Source organism: Miniopterus natalensis, chromosome 19 (assembly GCF_054644295.1).
Source record: "Miniopterus natalensis isolate mMinNat1 chromosome 19, mMinNat1.hap1, whole genome shotgun sequence".
Classification (NCBI taxonomy): domain Eukaryota; kingdom Metazoa; phylum Chordata; class Mammalia; order Chiroptera; family Miniopteridae; genus Miniopterus; species Miniopterus natalensis.
This window is the reverse complement of record NC_142099.1, coordinates 38,944,445-38,957,554: the sequence shown is the minus strand read 5'-3', so window position 1 is coordinate 38,957,554 and position 13,110 is coordinate 38,944,445. Positions and strand designations below refer to the sequence as shown.

Below are 13,110 nucleotides of genomic sequence, written 5' to 3'. Positions count from 1 at the left end.
CAGCCATGGTCGGCTCACAAAAAGGGTTAATTGTATTTGTCAAGAAAGAACTGAATCGTCTCAGTCTTGATCTAAGTGATTTACAGTGGAACCTGGGTTCTCCAACTTAATTCATTCTGAAGGCTGTTCGAGAAGCGATTTGTTCGAAAACCAAATCATTTTTTCCCCCATTAGAAATAATGCAAATTAACTTAATTTTTTGCAGACCCCCAAATGAGTCCCTGTTTTAACCTTTCTTATATACAGTACGTCTAATGTACTGTTTAATCTGTAAAAAAATACTTTTCATATATCACCAGCCAACTGCTTTTCATTTATCCTGATCAATTGTCAAGTCTTTCTACCTCCTCAGTTGCCTGTGGTCGTTGTTTTGTGAGCACTCTCACACCCTCAGCAACATCAGCACCTTGATGGCCTCTTTATGTTTTAAAATTGTGCTAATCATGGATTTCTCCAGCAATAAAAGCATTCTGTCCTTTGTTGCCTGAGAGACACTTTTTGTCATGCTGAGGTATCAGTGTGAAAGGGTTGTCTGGTCAAGAACTGAAGTTTTGGTTGACAGTTGAGACATTTTTTTCTGTGAACAACTTGGTCAAGAACCAAATCGTGTGCCATGGGAGAGGCTTGAGAACCGAGGTTTGACTGTAATTACCTGCCACTGCCTCATACACCAAGAAAGTCTCTGTGCATAGTCGTTTTGGCTCAACGATGTGATGTCAACAGGAGTGTCGTGCATAAATGTTCTCAAAAGCAGAGGGTTTAACAGCCTCCAGTTTAAGGAGTTACTGAATGACCTTGACTCAGAACGGTGACCTTGTTTATCACCGTGAGGGGTGGTGGCTGCGTTGCAGGAACGTGCTCGTGAGGTTTCATGAGCTGCGGGACGAAGCCAAGCAGCTCGTGGAGATGAAGGGAAGCCTGCGGGGAACTCAGTGGTGCTAAGTGGCTGTGGGATCCAGCGTCGTGGTGGACGTCACCAAGTACCTCTCAGAGCTGAACGTCAAGCTGCAGCACCCCAACCTGCCTCTCAGCTCCCCGCTTCCAACCGTGAAATCATCTGAAGCTAAATTAAGGCTGCGGCAAGTGCAACCCGGAAGCAATACCACGGGGCAGTTCCCGCTCTGGAAGGACAAAAGCCCCCTTGACACTTGAACATGCCGGTGAATGTGGGGAACTAATTGAGGCATTTAACAGAAGACTCAGGGACGTGAAAAGGAAACAAGTGGAACTGAACACCTTTGCCACCGGATCAGTGTGGGCCCAGCCGATGGGCCTGATAACCTGCAACACGAAATCATTCCGGGCAGAGCGGTGGCGAGCTGAAAGCTGGGGCACTGGCGCCGCTGCTTGGGCTCCACAAGCGTTACATAAGCAGAGATGAGTGTCCCACTTGGAGGAGACACGCACTGCAAGACGCATCTGTGTTCAGAACAGCTTACTGCTGCGAGCAGATCTTTTCAAAACTCACCATCGCAAAGAGTTGACCGCTCCAGGTTGACCGACACAGAACTGGAAAAGCAGCTACGAGCAGCAACATCATCAACACCAGCTAACATCACAGGCCTCACCAAAGAGAAGCAGTTCCCGCCATCACATTAGGGGTGAGTTAATGAAATGTTTGACCAAATAGAGCAGGCTAATTTTTTAGAATTTATCTTTATTGTTGAAAGTATTACATATCTTTAACACAATTGCCCAGTCGGTAGCTTCCTTCTCACGGCTCCTTTCCTGCCTGCACAGTGGCAGTTTTTGGCCTTCACTCACATTCTGTCACTCCCAGATTTCTGGAATGAATGAGCCACATCAGTTCAAGACTCCTCGACTATAAATCTTTCACCCTTAAAAATAAAATAGGGCATAACTCTTAGTTCCTCATCATAAACCCAAAACTTCATTATTTCTGGCAGCCACAGACATCAGTGTTAATTGCTATGCTAGGAGCAAAAGTTTCCAGTAATATGGATGAAACTAGCTAAATTTTGCTGCTCCTCTTAGAGCAGGTTAAGCTTTAAGTTGATAATTTCATATGGCCCACAAATGATGTTATAAATATCCAAATGGCCCTTGGCAGAAAGAAGGTTCCCCATGCCTGCTATAGACCATAGACGGTCTTGGGTAACCCCCCCGCCCCAGTCACTTTGTCCTCCCTGTGCCCAGAGAAGCCGGGTGTTGCCCCAGGCATCACATGTGCCGTGTGTTTTCCTGGAAGCTCATATAGGAGCCGTGGCCTGGAGCTCCCAGCCAGATGGTAAACAGCACGAACAAGCAGCCCTTTGAGGCTCTCCACCTTGGCAGCGTCAGAGACCATGGTTCTCAGGCAGCTGCTCCCAGGCCCGCCTGCTGGACCCACTGGATACAGCAAGGGGTGGATGGTGCTCCCGGGGGCCTGGTTGGCCTCGCTGGTAGTTTTCCACTCTGGGAAACTGGAAGAGGGAGTTGGTTTCTCTGTCCGGGAGATGGGGCACCGGAAGAGTTGGGCAACCACCAACGCAGCCCAGCAGCAAAACCAGAAGCTGCCACTCAGCAGCAGGCCCCGCGTCCTCCCTGTCTCACCTGTCACACTCTGGCTGGGCCCTGATGGGCTGCCAGACAGACTGGTGGGCATGGGGGGGCTGGCATTTAGGATCTGGGCCCACTTGGCAGCTCTGAGTCTTTCCTCTTGGCTGGGACGCCTTCTACAGAGGAGTTTACCAAAAATAGGCATGTTAGGCACAAAAACTGCATGGTGCTGCTGACAAGTGCCATGCTGGTGCCCTGGGCCAAGGCTTGTCCTGGTTCTAGCGACCAGCTGGGACAAAAGACCATCCAGCATCAGCTTGCCACTTTCCTGCGACCTTTCCCTCCAGCCCGAGGGAACCCCGACTCATTGCGTGCGGCCCCTCTAGCGTCTGTACCTTTTGATGACTTAGCATCTGGGTCCTTTGTCCCTCTGTGACCTGCTTCTTCATGGTGGTTCGGCTCTTCTGGGATCTTCGCACTGCCCTGTGAATTTTCGAATCATTTGGTTTGTTTATGTAAAAACGCGCAGCTGGGAGAGAGTGACTGGGTAGAAAGGACGGGCTCCCACACTGCGCTCTCAAGGCTCCGCCCGCGGCTCCTCCATTCGTGTCCCTCTGAGTTCCTCTCAGCAGCACCGGCTCGTTGCTCTCGCCCTTTGTGACCTTCGTCCCTCTGTCTGTCTTCATCTCACATCACTCAGGGGACCATGGCTTCTGTTTGCTCGTTGGGCCTCTTTGCTGTTGTGCATTTTACTTTTGTGTATGTTGTAAACCTCACAAATTTATTATTTTTGTTTAAGTAGCCAGTTGCCACTTAAGGAGGTGTAAGTGCCGTGAAAAACCGTCCTCTGTGTTTACCACGTGATGACCACTTTGGACGGGAGTTTGCTGCCATCTTCGTCTTTGGTCCTGTTGACCACGTGTCCCTTTTCTCTGGCTGCTTTACAGTTTTCTCTGTCACCTGTTTTAAGCCATTGGAACGTGACATGCTGTCATGCGGTTTTCTTCGTTTCTTGTGCTTTGGGCCACAGAGCTGCTTGGGTTTAGAGCTTGCATCACACTTGCAAACCCCTTCGCCGTATTCCGGTCGGCTGGCCCCGGCCCCCTCCTCGAGGTCCACCGGCGTGGATACCGGGAGGCCTGGCATTTTCCACATCTTGCTGATGTTCTATTTTTTTTGATCGATTGATCGATTGGCTGCTTGATTGATTGATTTTCTGCTTGCTTCACTTGGGATCGTTTCTACTGATTTTTTTTTAAATCCTCACCTGAGGATATTTTTCCCGTTGCTTTTCAGAGAGAGTGGGAGAGGCACTGATGTGAGGGACACACCGATGGGCAGCCTCCCGCATGCGCACCTGGGCCGAGGTGCACGCCCCCGGCCGGAGTCGAACCCCAGACCCTTCAGTCCACAGACCGACGTTCTAACCGCTGAGCCAAACCGGCCAGGGCCCTACGGATGCATTTTAAGTTCATAAGTCTTCTCTTTAATGTGTAGCCTGCCTTTAATCCCACCCGGTGTATTTTATCTCACACATTCAAGTTTTTTTCCTAGAAATTTCACTTGTTACCCATCTCGCCCACGTTCTCCTGCGGTTGGAGCGCGGGCCCTGCCCTTGTCACGGTTTCACCGGTTTTCTTCTCCAGTCCTCACTCCGAGATTAGCTCTGAATCAGTTTCCATTGGTTGATTTTTTTTCTCATTAAAGGTTCTATTTCCCTGCTTCTTTACATGACTTTTTTTAAATCGCATGGGACATTTCTCTACTAAAACGGCATTTATTGTTTATCTGAAATGTAAGGGTAGCTGTGTTGTATCCGGCCAGTGACTCCTCAGAGCTCTAGTGCCCGTGTCCTCTGCAGGCCCGTCTCGCTGTCCCCTCGGCTCGGGAAGTTCCCCAGCCCCCACCCGAGTCCCCATCCTGAGCGCCAGGCAGGGCCGCGGCAGGAAGCGGGAGCCAGGGTGGGGCTCATTGCCTTTGTTCCCTGTCCCGCAGGGGTGGCCGCCCTCAGTTGCCTGACAGTCATTATACTGAAACCCAGTTTTTCGCCTACTTTGTCCATTCCTTTCTTGTTTGTTTCGCCCGGGAGAGTAAACCTGGGCCCGTTTCTCAACCTCAGGGGAAGGGGAGGCCCACCCCTGAGGTTCCTGATTTAGCTGGGGGCCCAAGCCTGGTGCGGGTGCGGCCAAAGCCGTGTGCTCAGCACCTTCATGGGGGAGTCTGGATCTGCTCCATAGTTTCATGAAATCAGCTCCTGCCACCACTGTTGGGAAACCTCAGGCCAGCTGACGAGGGGGTGGGCCCTGGGGTTTTTACCAAAGGAAAGGGAAAGTCGAGGCGCTGGCCGCCGCAGTCCTCAGCATTCGGGCCAGAGGGCAGTGAGGCTGAGGGTCGATGCTCGGACGGCTGCACTGCGGTCAGTTTCGGGGCAGAGCCCAGAAGGAAAGGCTGAGTCACGGTGATCGAACGGGGTCGTAGCGGGACTTTGGGGGATTCAAGTCCGCTTTTTTCCACATCCAATAACCAACTACCTTCTTCCCCGGGGTCTCTGGAAATAGAATAAAGATTTCCTGTCTTCGGTTTCTCTTGGTCCAGCTGTGTGCCGCTATCCCCTGGGCATGTCGGGAGGCCACATTCCAGACGAGGACATCACGGCCTCCAGCCAGTGGTCAGAGTCCACAGCGGCCAGATACGGAAGGTGAGCGCGGGTCCCCGGGGCGGAGGCTGTGGGTGGGACAGTTTTCCTGGACAGGGCTGGTGCTTGGCAGGAGATCATTGGCATGGGGAGGACATCACAGGGCCGGCCCTGCTCTCTGCGATGCAGGGAGACAGTTCAGGGCCCAGCATGGGTGCCAGTCTGGTGGCATCCTGACCACGGAGGCCCAGGGCCACGCCATAGCAGAGGCCCCCTGAGCTGCAGGCGACTTGCCTTCCAGTCTCGCTATGGGGAGTGGGCTGGGTGGCAGATGTGGGGAGGTGCAGGTTAGGTAGGTCACTGGGCTGAGAGGCCTGGTCCTCTCCTGGTTCCCTTCCCTGGGAAACATCGCTCGCAGTGCAGAGCGTCAGCGCTCAGGCCGCCAGCGAGGCCCCCTGGTAGTTCATCATCTCTTAAGGACACGCCCAGGAGCCGTCCTGTCCACGGGAGTGTGGCGTGTTCCTTGTGCCCTGATACCAGGGGACCTCTGAGAAATAAACTCCTTTGTCTAAAGCCTCTGCTGGTCGGGGCCAAACGCTCCTCCTGTGAGCTGAGTATTTTGGTGTAAAGTGTGGATTTTGGTTATACTGGCATCACCCACGAGAGCAGGGGTGGGGATGGAAAGGGACAACAAGGGGTAGGTGACATCTGTGAGCAGGGCCACATGCCAGGGAGGGGGAGCGAGGTCAGAGGGTCCCCAGACAAGCCTGACACCGACTCCACAGTTCTGCTCCCTGGCAGCTTGGCCTGGGCGCAATCACCCCCTGACACTCTCTCACTCTCACGCCCACCGTGGGGACACCTTGCTGGGCTGCCATGCCTGTCCTGCCGGCTACACAGCCCACACCAGAGATCTTATGCTCCGTCCCTCCCCACACCTGTGGCGTGACAGCCAGGCAAGCTGTGGTTGGCATTGTTGCGCGGAGACCATCAGGGGAGGGTTTCACGGCATGTCACCTCCACAGAGGTCTCCAAATCAGGATGGAAATAAGGCTCCCTGTGATCTGAGGCCTCTAGCTCCCTGGTGGTGACTATCCTCCGGTTCCTGGCGCCCAGGAAGAGGGGCCTGACCACTTGCGGTTATGGCAGTGGCAGGCAGACCGCTGGGGAGAACCTGGGGACTGGACTCCCTGCTGCCCTCTTCCAGGATGGGGCAGCTGAGGATTGGGAGGTAAGTCCAGGGTTTCATGGACCCCGTCTCCCCAACCCTCCTGTCTCAGGCTGGACTCAGAAGAAGGGGATGGAGCCTGGTGTCCCGAGATTCCGGTGGAGCCCGACGACCTGAAGGAGTTTCTGCAGATTGACTTGCACACCCTGCACTTCATCACTTTGGTGGGGACCCAGGGCCGCCACGCCGGGGGCCACGGCATCGAGTTTGCCCCCATGTACAAGATCAACTACAGTCGGGACGGAACTCGCTGGATCTCCTGGCGGAACCGGCACGGGAAACAGGTGGGAGGAGGATGGCCAGCCCCTGGGTGTCCAGGACCCATGGTCTTTCTACTCGGGCTGAAGTGGAAGTACACAGGTGGTCTGTGCGGGTGTCTGTCCACAGACTTGTCCTGTCCTGTGGATGCTGGCCCGTCGTGGGGAGGGTGGGGGCAGACAAGGAGCATCCAGGCTGCCGAGAGAGCCCTATGATCTTTCTGCTCCTTGAATTACAAAGAGGGTCTGTCGGGTGAGGGCTGGGGCGAGGAAGGTCACCACAGAGTCATGCCATGCTCCACTCCCCTCTGCTCTCCCCTCAGGTGCTGGATGGAAGCAGTAACCCCTATGACATTTTCCTGAAGGATTTGGAACCACCCATCGTGGCCAGATTCGTCCGCTTCATCCCTGTCACCGACCACTCCATGAACGTGTGCATGAGGGTGGAGCTCTACGGCTGTGTCTGGCTAGGTGGGTCTCAGAGAGCAGGCTTATCACAAAGCCCGCCCCGGGAAATGCAGGCGGACAGGTGAGTGATGCCTGGATGCAGAGATTCCCTCCTGGTCAGAGGAAAGACGGGAGCTCTGTTCCCCCGGCCGGGGAGTGGTCCCCATCCCTGGAGGGATGTTCCTGGCACCTCGCTGGCTGCTGTGCCCAGATTGGGTCCTAGTGGACCCACACCCAAGTGGCAGCCTTGGAGCCTCAGGTGGCTCCCTAGCTGAGTCGGTCTTCCTCCCATCAGCACTGACCCTCTGTGTGTCCCTCTGCAGACGGCTTGGTGTCATACAGTGCTCCGGCCGGCCAGCAGTTTGTGCTTCCCGGAGGCTCCGTCATTTACCTGAACGATTCTGTCTACGATGGAGCCGTTGGGTACAGGTAAATTCGGTGGGGGGGGGATCTTGGTTATCAGAATGGGAAAATGGCCACCAGAAGAGAATCCTATTTTATTGTGGCTTGGGATCAATAATCAATCAATCAATCAATCAGTGGACCAAGCAGTGTTCATTTAGACCCTGTGCTAGGCATTGTGAGATAATTAGATGAAGTGAAATGTGTAGTGTACTCGCCAGGAATGTAGAGCCTGGCTTGAGGGGCAAAGCAATGGCAGGGAACCACGAACTGCACGAGACAACTGTGGTGAGGCTCTCGGGACGGCAGCCGTGCTTTCTGACCCTTAAAACAGGACCTATGGTCTGACACAAATAATGGCCGACTTATGGAGGCAAAGGGCTGTGGGAATTGAAGTTATCAGTATAATAAATTGGACAGGTCAAGAAGTTCAGGAGGAATGGTCCCGTAGCTATAAATGCTTTAGAAGTTGTGACAAGGCGAGACCTGTAGGAAAGGTTTACTGTAGACGTGGACGTTTGCGGGACGAGCTGGTCACTGGAGCAGAGAGGGAGGTGGAGGGGCCAAGGACGAGACAGCCTGAGCCACCGCAGCGGCTGGAGCAGCAGGTGGGCCTGAAGTGCACCCAGGACACCATGTGCAGTCCGTTCAGGCCCAGCAGGAATTAGGGTTGGATAAGACCTGTTCCCACCTATCTCACCTGGTGCCAAACCCAGCCCTTCCTCCACCCCCTTCAACACCCCGATCTCGCTTAGCTCTGTCTTGATCAGCAGAAGTGGAGCCTGGTAGGGAGGTGAGACCACAGTGAGGCCCGGACTGGAGCACGGAGGTCAGGGGCTCAGGAGCGTGGGGGTCCAGTGCCACACGGCCCAGGAGGGAAGAGCCGGTGGCTGTCCCTGCTGCCCTGGCACAGGCCTGCCTCCTGCCTCCTGCCCCCAGCCCCTTCCTCCCACCTGCCTGGTCACTGCTCTCCGGCTGCTCTGGTGCCATGGCATCATCCCCGTGGCCACACCCGGACCCGCACACTCCCCAGGCCCAGAGGAAATCAGAGGGGATTGAGTCCGGTCCAGTTTAATAAATCTTTGCTAATCAACCATGACTGTGATGTGCAAGGAACTTGCTAGACGTGGCAGACATTCGAGTATAATGCAGTCATGGATCCCAAAGCTCACGTTAGGAAAGGGGCTAAAATAGGGATCAGTGACTGTGTGCGGGTGGGAATGAGGGGTGTCCTGAGTGCTGCCGGGGAGCACAGCTCAGGTGAAGACCCTGGTCCACACAACGAAAGTTCCTTCTCTTTGCTCTGACGCTTCTGTGACAAAAATGGATAGAAAAGCTCCCCATGAAGGGAAAGAGCTACACTTGCACAGGGGACCGGTGAAGACCCGGTGGGATGGGCGGATATCACAGGCAGGGGGTGCTGACATGGCATTTTAGGCAGAGGGCACAGCGTGAGGGCAGAGATTCACACCTCTCAAGTTTAAGAGGAAGAGCAGCATTCAGTTCACTGAAGTAGCGGGTGGGAAGCGTGGCGAGGCGGAGGAACTTGGATGCCAGGGGCCGGGGGGGGGCGGCGCAGAGAATTAAGTGCCCGGCCACATGGTGACTGTGGGGGTGGGAAGGAGGAGGGACATTCACTAGGGATATTGGCCGTGAGAGGCCAAGGCTGACGACACATGAGAGTGCAGGCCACAGATACAGCGGAGATGCTGTTTTTTGTTCAGCAAATGCATCTCGAGCACTTACTATGCACCAGGTACTTTCGGGGACTATGAAAGAGACATGCAGTCGACAGTGGGGGAGGCCCAGGTGGAAGAGTCAGGTTGGAAAGGGACGGTGATGTGAGCTTAAGGGACCTACAGGACGTTTGAATGGAGAGATAAGGCAGGTGGCTGGAAACTAGAGGGAAGGTGAGGAATGATCAGAGACTTAGAAACACTCAGCGGCCACCAGTAATTGAGGTGATGGGCGACCTCAGGTGTGGCCGAGCGAGGAGACACAGCTCCCCAATGCAGAGTCTCGGGAAACAGAGCAGTAAAAGTTACTGTTTTTAATGAAAAACTTTCCAAAAGTAACCCGTGGTTGTAGTAATTCTGGCCATTCTCAAGTAGAGGGAGGGAGAGTTTTCCCGTATTTCTTCCCCACATGATTTAGTCTCGATTAAGGAGAAGCTGAGTGAGCATTCCCTTCAATTCATGTTGCTTTTCATACAACTTTCATGGGGCTTTATTTCTCTGGAGACAATGGGCACTCAATGTACTGTGAGGAAACATATGTCCTCCTGGCCCCCTGATCCGTAGAGAAGAAAGGAATGCTGGAAAAGGCCAGTCAGATTCTGTAAACTGCCAGATGTTTTCCTTCCTTTTTAAATTTTTATTTATGTTATTTTTCCATCACCATTTATGCCCTCTTCCACCTCCGCCCCTCCTACCCCCTGCAAACGTTTTTCAATGAACCACTATATTTAAAAGCATGTCTTTAAGGCCGGCGTGATCACAGGCAGCCGTGTTCTGTAACCCACGCGTCTCCACAGCCTTGGTCCTGCTGTGACTTGAGGGTCACAGGTGTCCCTGCTGGAGGTGAGCACCCCATGTCGTCACTTGGGAAACTCCAGACTTTCCTACCAGAGCCAGGAGGACAGGGAAGTGACATGTGGTGGGTTCCAGCTCTATCCCTCCTTACAAGAAGGGAGGAGGCCTGTGTTCCTCCAGTGGTGACACTAACATAAATCCGCCCCCCGCTCCCCTACAGCAGTGGCTTCTGGCCAGCTCAGCCCTTTGGAGAGCCTTACGCTCGGAAGTTGAAAGGCTTCCAGGCCAGAGAACAAACCTGAGCCCAGTGCCCAAGACCCTGGTGTAACCCATGCATCTTACTCCCTGGATCTCATTGTCTAGGAATTTGATTAAAATTAAATATAAATGAGTATTTAAATTTGGCAGTTCTTTAAAAAATTCTTCAATTACAGTAATTAAATTTACTTCCAATATTATTTTGTATTGGTTTCAGGTGTACAGCCTAGTAATTAGATATATAATTTATGAAGTGATCCCCTCAAGAAGTCCATTCGTGGTTACTACAGCATCATTGACCCTGTTCCCTGGGCTGGACTTTACATCCCGTGACTGCCAATTTGCACTTCTTAATCTCTTCACCTCTTTCACAGGACTGGGTAAAAGGGTTACTTGTCTCTTGCCCTGTAGTTTGCTGTTGGATCGGGTTGTTGGAACTGACTCACTGAGCAAGGACAGTTTCCAACAGCTCAGGGACCCAGAACATGGTGATGGGCAGGGCCGCTGTCCACTCCATGTGCACTCACTCATTCATGGATTCATTAATCAAATGTATTTGATAATATTGAGTCATTTTAAAAGGACTTGTTACATTCAGTATATAAGAATAGGTAAGGATACAATAGAGTATAGCAAGCTTTTTATTGAAAATGATAGAAAGTTTCAAAATTTTGCTACTAAAGGAAGGGGTAATCAAAATCAAATACTTTGTAAAATTCTTCTATGTGAAACTTAATTCTGCACTTATGAAGGACAAATGAGTCAATACTGTGGAATATTCTGGACTTTTCATAATCCTTCAACCTCCATGATAACCAGCTTTTTCAAAACCCAGTGCAGACTCGGGTGAGGGCTCCTCTGTGAGTGTGCCCGTAACTCCAGCGCCTCTGTCCCTTTTCCTTCTGCCCTGGCTGAGCAGCATGACTGAAGGGCTGGGCCAGCTGACAGACGGGGTGTCTGGCCTAGATGACTTCACCCAGACCCACGAATACCACGTGTGGCCCGGCTACGACTACGTGGGCTGGAGGAATGAGAGTGCTGCCAACGGCTACATCGAGATCGTGTTTGAATTTGACCGCATCAGGAATTTCACCACCATGAAGGTCAGTGGGGCCAGCGGCGAGGGGGTGGAGGGTGCTGGGCAGGCCTGGGGCGGGCCTGCAGAACACTCCTGACAGTCCATGTGCAGTCCCCAGTCACCTCACCTGTCCAGCCATTTCCTCATTGTTAACAAGGTGGTCGGACGAGGCCACTGTCCCCCAGTGTTCTGTGGTCCCAGCCCCGGAGCCGGCATGTCCGCTAGGCACAGTGAACGGTCTCCAGGGCCAACCATGCTTTTAGGCCCATGAAAACGGTTTACCTCCTTTAAAGATTGGAAGAAAAAAATTAACTTTAGGGCCAAAAGTTATTCTCTCCTTTTAACAACACAGTTGTAAAATATAATTTTAATATATTTTTAAGGAGAGAGGGGCCCACCGAGGCACAATTGTCAAGGGCTGTGGAAGTGAGTACATGGCCCTGTCCATCCCCACGGGGGCAACTGACTATCCCAACCAGTGAAGGTGGATCTCCATGAGAAAGACAGGACTTTGTAGTTTGGACCACTTCCCACCCCCAGGTGCTTCATCCACCCACAGCACCAAGGAGCCATGCCAGAAGATTCCATACTTTTCTGTCCCCACATTTCTTTTCTGCACATGTCCATTCTCTTAGAAGACCTCCAGCTCCTCCATGGTGGGGAGTCCACCGTCTGACTCTGTCTCTGGCAATTAGTATATGCCAGCTGGATAAACATTTGTGAACAACCGAATTATGACACCCTTGTGGCCCGCACTAGCTTTTTATAGGTATAAACATATCTGCCACCTCAGGTGCAAGGAGGAGGAGGTTTGATGGGCAGGAATAGGACCCTGGCAACTAGCATAGTCTTCACTGTCACAGAAACTTGCAGAAGAGAGCGCCAGGCAGGGGCATCGAGTGCCTCTCGCTGTGCAAGAGTCAGGTCCTCGACCTTCCACCTTTGAGGGCAGCCTTCAGTCTCTCTGGGTGGGGGCTCAGCGACCCCCCCCAGCCAGAGCAGTCGGCTACCCAGCGGGTGGGGGCTAACCTGCGTGAGTCCCTCGTGGATTATTCCGCCCCTCTCTGCGTGGCGGGCATGGGGCAGGGACTCACGCCCGGCCCTCCGCTCTGCCAGGTGCACTGCAACAACATGTTCGAGAAGGGCGTGAAGATCTTCAAGGAGGTGCAGTGCTACTTCCGCTCGGAGGCCAGCGAGTGGGAGCCCAGCGCCCTGTCCTTCCCCCTGGTGCTGGACGACGCCAACCCCAGCGCGCGGTTCGTCACGGTGCCCCTGCAGCACCGCATGGCCAGCGCCCTCAAGTGCCAGTACCACTTTGCTGACACCTGGATGATGTTCAGCGAGATCACCTTCCAGTCAGGTGGGCTCGCCGGGCCGGGCGGGCGGGCCCCAGGAGGTGGCTGCTCCCGCGGGGCTGCGCTCCTGGCCGCCTGCTGGAGGCCGGACGGGACTGCAGAGGGCGGGACGCTTGCTGGGCTCTCACCCGCGTGTCTAAAAGATTTGTGCAGTGAAGGGCTGGGAAATGACAGTGCGACGTGTTAGAGACTTTCTGTACGGTGAGCCAGTTAAGGGAAGTCCAACTCGCCACTGTTAAAATATGTAAATAAAAATTTCCAAAAATACACGAAAGAAGGAGCGCAGGGAGCCCGGGCCTCTCGGCTGCGCTGGCCGCCAGCCTGTTCGGCCTACTCTCCCTTCTGCTGTAGTATTTTAAGGCAAATCTAAGACATTGTTTGATTTCATTACTAAAAATGTTAGAATACTGCTGAGAAAAT

General features: G+C 53.3%; 1 protein-coding gene across 1 annotated transcript in view; it reads left to right on the top strand.

Moving 5' to 3' along the window:
* The window catches only part of DDR2 (discoidin domain receptor tyrosine kinase 2), a 74,651-nt gene that overhangs the window by 41,644 nt on the left and 19,897 nt on the right, over positions 1–13,110 (top strand). The window contains exons 3-8 of the mRNA XM_016210444.2: positions 5,095–5,197; positions 6,415–6,646; positions 6,943–7,090; positions 7,390–7,495; positions 11,177–11,360; positions 12,452–12,695. Of these exons, the coding sequence (XP_016065930.1) occupies positions 5,095–5,197; positions 6,415–6,646; positions 6,943–7,090; positions 7,390–7,495; positions 11,177–11,360; positions 12,452–12,695 (1,017 nt within the window). The remainder of the gene's footprint in view (positions 1–5,094; positions 5,198–6,414; positions 6,647–6,942; positions 7,091–7,389; positions 7,496–11,176; positions 11,361–12,451; positions 12,696–13,110) is intronic.